This window comes from Watersipora subatra, chromosome 8 (assembly GCF_963576615.1).
Source record: "Watersipora subatra chromosome 8, tzWatSuba1.1, whole genome shotgun sequence".
NCBI classification, from domain to species: domain Eukaryota; kingdom Metazoa; phylum Bryozoa; class Gymnolaemata; order Cheilostomatida; family Watersiporidae; genus Watersipora; species Watersipora subatra.
In genome coordinates this window covers 60,034,604-60,043,779 of record NC_088715.1, presented here as the reverse complement: position 1 = coordinate 60,043,779, position 9,176 = coordinate 60,034,604, and the positions used below count along the sequence as shown (strand labels likewise).

The following is a 9,176-nucleotide window of genomic DNA, read 5'->3' as shown; positions in this document are numbered from 1 at the left end:
ATGAAGAGAGTCGGAAACCTGCCACTCATGATACACATTGTCAAGATGAAGATGAGCTACCAAAGAAAATCACAAGATCCAATTATATTATGTTGTCCACTTATCTGCATCAAGACCTACATCTAAATATATATGCATGATTTTTGAAAAGAAGATGCGGTACTGCTCACACAAATCAACTACTCAAAAAGCTGTCTTTCATGAGGCTGCTGGCATGTCCATCTATTCTGTAAATTAACCTAGGATATGATTTCTTCAGTTGCTTTGACTATTGTAGCTGCGCTTAGTTAGAAGTAGAACTTGGCACGGTTGTTTGTTTGTTTTACTGATGACTGTGCTGTTGTAGCTCATTGCACTGGGTGGGCGGGCTGCTCTGATCTGGTTTTGTGTTTTGATGAACTGGTGGGTGACCGTCCTATCCGGATGTTCTTTTTGTTGATGTCACAGCACAAATGCTGTCAGCACAAAGAAATGTATGATGTCACGAGTTGCATTAGCCGAAAATTGTTGATTTTCAAGTATTTTAAGTAACAAAAGATGAATCAACTTTCCTGTTGCTTACCAATTGCAAAAGTATTTAGGTGCTACAATTTCTAATTTTATACCTGTTTACAAGATGCCATAGTATATAAGCAGGCAGACTTTCACAAGTGGACAGTAGCGCTTTGAGAATTCTCTCTCACCTACATATTATTTTTCTGAAGTATTACAGTCATATCACATGTATTAGGAATTATTCTGAAGATCAAACTAATCACAGTATTAAACCAGTCAGATCTGTTATGGAGAGAGCACAAGGTATGTTGTGTTTTTTATTGCTACATTTAGTTTTGTATTTACTGCTACAATTGTATTTAATCAAGGCTTTGAATTCCACAAGGTTGGCAACTGCTTATTTTTGGCTGTATTAGCAGTCATCTGAAATGTCACATAGGATGAACAATATGCTGACATTGAAGAATTAGTAGTGTTGAACTGCTGCCTGGCTTATTTTATCATGCTTGTATTTTTACTTATATTCACTTGTAGTTTTACTTGCTTATGTTTTAAAGAAATCGACTGATGTGAAACTCAATGCATATATAGTATTGTATAAACTGCATTTTACCATTTTGTAGTTTTTACGGTGTGAACTACGTCAATAAAGTTCATATCAGTCATAAACCACTCTTCCTTATAACGGATCGTGACTACAGTAAAAACTTATTCTCCCATGGAGTCAAGAGTGGTAACCAGAGCTCAATAAACAACCTATTCACCCAAAAGAGTCAAGAGAAGCCAGCGAAAGCTCAGCATACAGCAGGAATAGCTTATTCGCCTACCTTCTACAAAGACAATCAATAACATTGAAACAACTGACATGGATATCTGAGACTATACCTAGCCAATACACATCAACACTGAAGTCTGAGGTCGGTGAGTGATAATCACTTCAGCTATCAGAAAAGACATTAAAAAACAGCACAGTTTGGTTTTTTCTTGGCAATCATTACTTAGGCTAATCTTTCTTGTAATTGCGATTGGTAAGCCATTGGAAAGTGCAAAATCATACTTCTGTCAGTGTGACATCATATTTGAGACAAAAATCCAATTTTTGGCAAGCATTTGAAAACGGACATCGATTAAAACGTCTGGCTGGGTAGGTTTTGCTACTGTTCTTCAGAGCTCGGCTGGGGTTATGGGTAGTTTTGTCTGGTTTATGTGCATGACTTATGACATATATCAGAACTATGCATATCAGGCAAGCAATCCTGCCATCATTTAGTATGTCCTAGATTAAAAGCAAGATGACTAAGTCCAAACGTAGTCGAAAACAAAGTAGAAAGGCTACTGAAAACGAAATTGCTTTGCGTAAAAACAATATAGCAAGTTGTATCAGAAAGTTCAATAAGCTGACCAAAAAAGGTCCTGCATGCACTAATGAGATAAAAGACAAAATAACAGACATATACCTTGATGTAACTGCCGAGCTAGACATTTTATGTAAGCTTGAACCTGAGTTCACTGAAGATGAACAGGTTAGAGAGCAAGTCGCATTAATGGAAAAATATGTCAAAACTGAAAGTGACAAATTTCCAAGAGCTTCGCATTCGGTTCACAGTCATAGTCAAAGTAAAGTTTCTAAGAGTTCAATAGCTATAGAAGTAGCAAGAATTCAAACCGAAGAGGTTGAGGCTGAAATTCAAGCACTGCGAGTGCAAGCAGAAAATGAGCGTGTGCTTAATGAACTTGAGCAGAAATTAAAAGACCAGAAATTAAAAATGCAACAGCAGTCTTTAGTTGACAAAAGAAATAGGCTTTCTTTGAGGCGCAGACTACTAGAAGAAAATGGTGTAGATGAAAGAGAAGAAATTGTTCAAGCTCTTGACAACACGCCATATGTAGGAGCTAGTAATGAGATTGCGCAACCCTCAGCAGAGGAAAATGTAGTTGAAAACGATCAGCAATCCTTGGTAGTGTCAGTAAAAAGTAATGTATCGGAAGCTCAAATATTAGCAGATTCCATCGCAAAAGCTGTACACAGTAGTAAGTTCCCTGTGCCTGAACCTCCAATATTTTCTGGGAATCCATTAGAGTATGTTAATTGGGAAGTGTCTTTTAGATCACTTGTGGAGAGATCTGGTATACCAGACTCTGATAAAATCCACTACCTTAAGCAATACTTAGCAGGTCCAGCAAAGGAGGCAGTGAGTGGGCTATTTTATCTCCAATCTAGCGATGCATATGAAAAAGCAAGAAAAAAGTTAAAGGAGCGTTTTGGTTCTGATTGTGCTGTAGCAGAAGCTTTCAGGTCAAAACTGGAACAATGGCCAAAAATCAAAGGCAACGACAATGCACACATACAAAAATTTGCAGATTTTCTCAGCCAATGTGAGACAGTAATGTCACACCTTGAAGGATTGAAAATTCTCAATGATTCACGTTACAACATGGCACTCGCGGCTAAGCTGCCTGATTGGCTAGCAAATAGATGGAAACGTAAAATTGTAGAACACAAAAAGTCAGCAGGAAAGTTTCCTGCTTTTAGCATGTTTGTTGAATTTGTAAATAATGAGTCTGACATTCTAAATGATCCTTCAATTGTCAGTTACTCAACTAGCTCTGACGACACAAAGCAACCAAAAAAGCCAACTAAATCTAAATCGACAGCTCACCTGGCAACCAGCAACAGTAACAGTGGTGACCGCAATAGTGATTCTAATAGTAACTCCAAAGCTAAGCCGTCTTGTGCCTTTTGTCACCTGTCTAATCATGATTTAGCTGAATGCAGAAAGCTAGCAAGAAAAACTGCAGAAGAAAAGAAGCAGTTTGTACTTGAACAAAAACTATGCTTTTCTTGCCTAAAAGCTACTGATCACAGATCAGCACAGTGCACTAGCAAAGCAACTTGTAAGGCTTGTGGAAAGAATCATCCTACTGCACTGCATGTTGAACGAGTGCCAAAAACAGAAAATCAAAAGAATGACAATGCTGCCAGCCCTACAAAAACAAAGGATCACATGGCAACAACCACAGGTGCAAGTACACCTAATCCACCAGCAAAGGCTGCTAATAATGAATCAAAAGCACTTGCAACTTGTAGTGACAGTCAAGCAAATTCAAGCAACAGTCTCAGCTCTATGATAGTGCCAGTTTGGTTATCTAGCACAAACCAACCTAGTAAGGAAATTCTAGTCTATGCAATGTTAGACACAATGTCAGATACTACATTTGTCACAAACAATGCAGTTAGACGGTTGAACACTGTAGGGAAACCAACTACACTTCAATTGACGACAATGACTGCGAGTAGCAAAAACATAGAGTGTAAGATGTATACAGATTTGGTAATCAGAGGTTATAGCGCTCACGATAGTATACAAGTGCCTTGTGCTTATACTAGAGACTCTATACCTTTGGATAAGAGCCACATACCAAGTGCACAAATGACCAAAGATTGGCCACATTTGCAAGCAATAGCACATGAAATTCCAAACCTGCAAGGAGAAAAAGTTGAAGTAGGCATGCTTATAGGGTATAACATGTCTAGAGCTCTTGTGCCTTTAAAGTCCATAATTGGCGCTAGTCATGCAGACCCTTATGCAGTACAAACCCCATTAGGCTGGAGCATAGTTGGAAAATTGCAAAAAGGTTCGAAAGAAGAGTTTAATCACACCAGTCATAGGATCATGACATTGCAAAACCAAAATCATGCTGAACTTGAGCCAAAAGCAGTAACGTTTGTGTGTAAAGCAGAAGCAACTGATGAACTTTGCAGCAAACAGATTATAGATCTATTACAACAAGACTTTACAGAGAAACAAAGTCCTGAGTTGAAGCAAATCCCTATGTCTCAAGAAGACAAACGTTTTGTCAGTACACTCTCTGAACAAGCAGAACAAACTCAGCAAGGCTTTTACTCAATGCCATTGCCATTCAAAACAAGGCCTGTAATGCCTAACAACCTAGCCATGGCAAAAAAGAGGTTTTCACTCTTGCAAAAGAAAATGGAAAAGGACGAACAGTACCGCAATGATTATATTGCATTCATGGCAGCAATAATAGAAGCAGGGGATGCTGAATTGGTGCCCACTGACAGCAAAGCAACTCCAGGTGAAGTTTGGTATATTCCGCATTTTGGAGTATACCATCCTAAAAAACCTGATAAAATCCGAGTTGTATTTGACTGTAGTGCTAAATATCAAGCCACATGCCTAAATGAGCATTTGCTGCAAGGACCTGATTTGTTGAATAGCCTTGTAGGCATACTGCACAGATTCAGAAAAGGACAAATTGCAATTATGTGCGATATCCAACGGATGTTCCACATGTTCAGAGTGCATGAGTCTGATAGAGATTTCCTGAGATTTTTATGGTACAAAGATGACACCATGTCACAAATAGCAGAGTATAGAATGGCTGTGCACTTATTTGGTGCCACTTCTTCTCCTGGGTGTGCCACCTTTGGCCTACGCAAGCTAGTGGCAGACAAGCATGACCCAGAGCAACCATATAGTGTGCAAGCCAAACACTTCATAACACATGACTTTTATGTAGACGATGGATTAATGAGCTTGGACTCACAAGAGCAGGCCATAGGTGTCATAAACAATGCTATAGAGTTATGCTCAAAAGGCAATGTAAGATTGCACAAGTTTGTGTGCAACAACAGGGAAGTTATGACCGCAGTGCCTGAGACAGAAAAGGCAGCCAACTTCCAAGATTTAGACTTGCAGGCTGCGAATAGCGCTCTTCCAATAGAGCGTGCATTAGGCATACAATGGTGTGTGGAGAATGACCAGTTTCAGTTCAAAATAGCCTTAAAAAGTCAGCCAGTAACCAGGCGTGGCATCCTGTCCACAATAGCTTCAGTTTTTGACCCTTTAGGTCTCATTTCTCCTTTCATTTTGAAGGGGAAACAAATCTTGCAAGAGATGTGCAAAGAAAATCTAGAGTGGGATGATCCACTACCGGAGCATCTGCAGAACCAATGGCAATGCTGGATGCATGACTTAGTTGCATTAGCACAAATCAAAATAGACAGATGTTTGAAACCTTCAGACTTTGAAAATATCATTTCAACTGAATTGCATCATTTTTCAGATGCTAGCAATCTAGGCTATGGGCAATGCTCATACATAAGATATGTCAATGCTGACAATAGAGTTCATTGCACTTTGCTTTGTGGTAAATCTAGAGTTGCACCTTTAAAGCAAGTGACAATTCCTAGAGCAGAGCTACAAGCTGCTGTACTTTCAGCTACAATAGCACACAACCTGAAATCAGAATTAAAGCTGAATAACCTCACAAAGGAGGTGTTTTGGACTGATTCCAAAGTAGTGCTTGGATACATACACAATGAGGCTCGCAGATTCCATGTCTATGTAGCCAACAGAGTTCAGCAGATAACTGACATTACACTTGCTGATCAATGGCAATACATCAGCACTCAAGAGAATCCTGCAGACATTGCCTCTAGAAGAGCTAATATAAAAAGCCTGGTGGACTCATGCTGGCTAACTGGTCCCAAGTTCTTAAGGAACAGTAACCTCCAACTGTTTCCTGTAGCTAAAGAATACACAACACTGAACCCTACTGACCCTGAGATTAAAGCTACCTGTCACAGTCTCACAAGCTCAAAGAAACTGACCATGACTGACAGGCTGACAGCATACTCTAGCCTCCAGTCAGCTGTGAGAGCAGTAAGCAAGTTACAAAGCTTTGTGAGATCTAAGACAGGTGCACACAGTATCATTTCTAAAGTAGAGGCTCATGAAAAGGCTAAACTTACAATCCTAAAGTGGGCCCAGCAAGGGGGACTCACAGAATATGAACAAATAAAGCAAGGAACCTTAAGTAAATCTAGTGCGTTAGCAAAGCTTGACCCATTTATTGACAGTTCAGGAATAATCAGGGTGGGTGGCAGACTTAAAGAAGCAAACTTGCCCTTTGCAGAAACTCACCCTATAGTATTACCCAAGAAATCACATGTCACACAACTGGTGATAGCAAATTGCCACAGGGCAGTAGCGCACCAAGGAAAAGGTATTACACTCAATGAAATTAGGTCATCTGGCTATTGGATACTAGGAGGCAGCTCTCTTGTAGCTTCATACATACATAGCTGTATACAATGTAGAAAGCAGCGGCGTCCAACAGAAAGCCAAAAAATGGCAGATTTGCCAAGTGAACGGGTGAATAGTGCTCCACCCTTTACATATGTGGGGTGCGATTGCTTCGGACCATTTATAGTGAAAGAGAACAGAAAAGAGCTAAAGCGCTATGGGGTAATATTTACATGCATGGCATCTCGAGCAATTCATGTTGAGGTCCTAGATGACATGAGTACAGATGCATTCATCAATGCGCTTAGATGCTTTATAGCAATCAGGGGACCAATAAGACAACTCCACACTGATAGAGGCACAAACTTTATCGGTGCCGCTAATGAGTTTGCTAAAACTTTCAAAGAGGGCAGCCACAACAAATTTACAAAATTTGCCCAAAGCAACCACTTTGACTTTGTTACAAACCCACCTCACTCTAGTCATATGGGAGGAGCGTGGGAAAGGCACATCAGAACCATCAGAAGTGTGTTAAATTCTATTCTTATGAACAGTCATAACAGACTAGACACAGGCACACTTCGTACGTTTCTTTATGAGGCCATGGCCATAACAAATTGCAGACCACTGACTGCAGTTAGTGACAACAGTAGTGTAGAAACTGCACTGTCTCCAAATCAGTTGCTTACAATGAAGTCACAAGTAGTCATGCCTCCACCTGGAGAGTTTGACTCTGAAGACACCTACTCTCGAAAACGATGGAGAGTTGTGCAGGGATTGGCCAACACTTTCTGGTCCCGTTGGCGTAAGGAATATCTCCAAACCTTGCAAAAAAGACAAAAGTGGACAAAGGTATGTCCCAACATAGAGAAAGATGACATTGTCATCTTACAAGATGACTCCAAACATCGGAATCATTGGCCACTCGCAAGAGTAATGGAAACTATCCCAAGCAAAGACAAATTAGTCAGAAAAGTTAAACTGCTATTAGCAGATGGTAGTATAGACAACAAGGGTAGACGACTCTCATCACAAGTATTTTTAGAAAGACCTATCAATAAAGTAATACTTCTGTGCAAACCTCATGCAAATATTTAGCCAAACATTCATTTATTATAGCTTTCTGTAGTTTTGCTGATTATATGTTATCATTAGCTCCTATAGGATTATCGTGCTAGTATTGAATTCGACAAAAGGGGTCGAATTAAAGAGGGGAGTGTAGCTGCGCTTAGTTAGAAGTAGAACTTGGCACGGTTGTTTGTTTGTTTTACTGATGACTGTGCTGTTGTAGCTCATTGCACTGGGTGGGCGGGCTGCTCTGATCTGGTTTTGTGTTTTGATGAACTGGTGGGTGACCGTCCTATCCGGATGTTCTTTTTGTTGATGTCACAGCACAAATGCTGTCAGCACAAAGAAATGTATGATGTCACGAGTTGCATTAGCCGAAAATTGTTGATTTTCAAGTATTTTAAGTAACAAAAGATGAATCAACTTTCCTGTTGCTTACCAATTGCAAAAGTATTTAGGTGCTACAATTTCTAATTTTATACCTGTTTACAAGATGCCATAGTATATAAGCAGGCAGACTTTCACAAGTGGACAGTAGCGCTTTGAGAATTCTCTCTCACCTACATATTATTTTTCTGAAGTATTACAGTCATATCACATGTATTAGGAATTATTCTGAAGATCAAACTAATCACAGTATTAAACCAGTCAGATCTGTTATGGAGAGAGCACAAGGTATGTTGTGTTTTTTATTGCTACATTTAGTTTTGTATTTACTGCTACAATTGTATTTAATCAAGGCTTTGAATTCCACAAGGTTGGCAACTGCTTATTTTTGGCTGTATTAGCAGTCATCTGAAATGTCACATAGGATGAACAATATGCTGACATTGAAGAATTAGTAGTGTTGAACTGCTGCCTGGCTTATTTTATCATGCTTGTATTTTTACTTATATTCACTTGTAGTTTTACTTGCTTATGTTTTAAAGAAATCGACTGATGTGAAACTCAATGCATATATAGTATTGTATAAACTGCATTTTACCATTTTGTAGTTTTTACGGTGTGAACTACGTCAATAAAGTTCATATCAGTCATAAACCACTCTTCCTTATAACGGATCGTGACTACAACTATGATTAAGTAATTGATAAGTAATTGATAAGCAGTGCCCTGTATTGTTTTGCAAATCAACTTGTACTGATATAGCACCAATGATTGGCATCATATCGCCCTACAAGCAACTATGGCCCTCACAATGGATTTAAACTCCTATTGCCATCTTCAAGCATCATTTCACATAGAAAAACTTGCTAATTTTGCGAGCAGTGTACCTGTCTACATATGCAGTTGGATTGAAAAATGCTGCTACCATGAAACAGGAAAAACGTGTGCTTTGTAGAATTTGAATCAAGATGTGGTTGCTTTAGAGATGGCTTCTCATAACAAGTGTTATGACGAGTATATCTGCGTAATGCTCGATACACAACTGCATAAGTGGTGAAAATGTTGATCAATCTTGCCTCAACAGAGTCAATTAAGATTGTCCACTACTGACCTATGGTATCTTGGAACTTTTTATGCAAGGGAACAAGCAGATATCTATGCCTTTAACTGCAGTTT

At 39.2% G+C, this 9,176-nt stretch overlaps 1 protein-coding gene across 3 annotated transcripts; it reads left to right on the top strand.

The window, feature by feature from the left end:
* Positions 1 to 317: 317 nt before the first annotated feature.
* Positions 318 to 8,695, top strand: LOC137402219 (uncharacterized). 3 transcript variants are annotated; one of them, XR_010979490.1, is made up of 3 exons: positions 318 to 798; positions 1,119 to 1,412; positions 8,609 to 8,686. XR_010979490.1 is itself a non-coding variant. In XM_068088718.1 (2 exons), exon 1 carries the CDS (start codon positions 4,005 to 4,007, stop codon positions 7,641 to 7,643), a length of 3,639 nt encoding a protein of 1,212 aa, XP_067944819.1. In that variant the 5' UTR covers positions 3,991 to 4,004; the 3' UTR covers positions 7,644 to 8,288; positions 8,609 to 8,695. The 3 variants fall into 3 exon arrangements, 1 of the variants encoding a protein (XP_067944819.1); XR_010979489.1 differs by having other exon boundaries at positions 1,119 to 1,416; XM_068088718.1 differs by lacking the exons at positions 318 to 798; positions 1,119 to 1,412 and adding an exon at positions 3,991 to 8,288 and having other exon boundaries at positions 8,609 to 8,695.
* Positions 8,696 to 9,176: the final 481 nt, after the last annotated feature.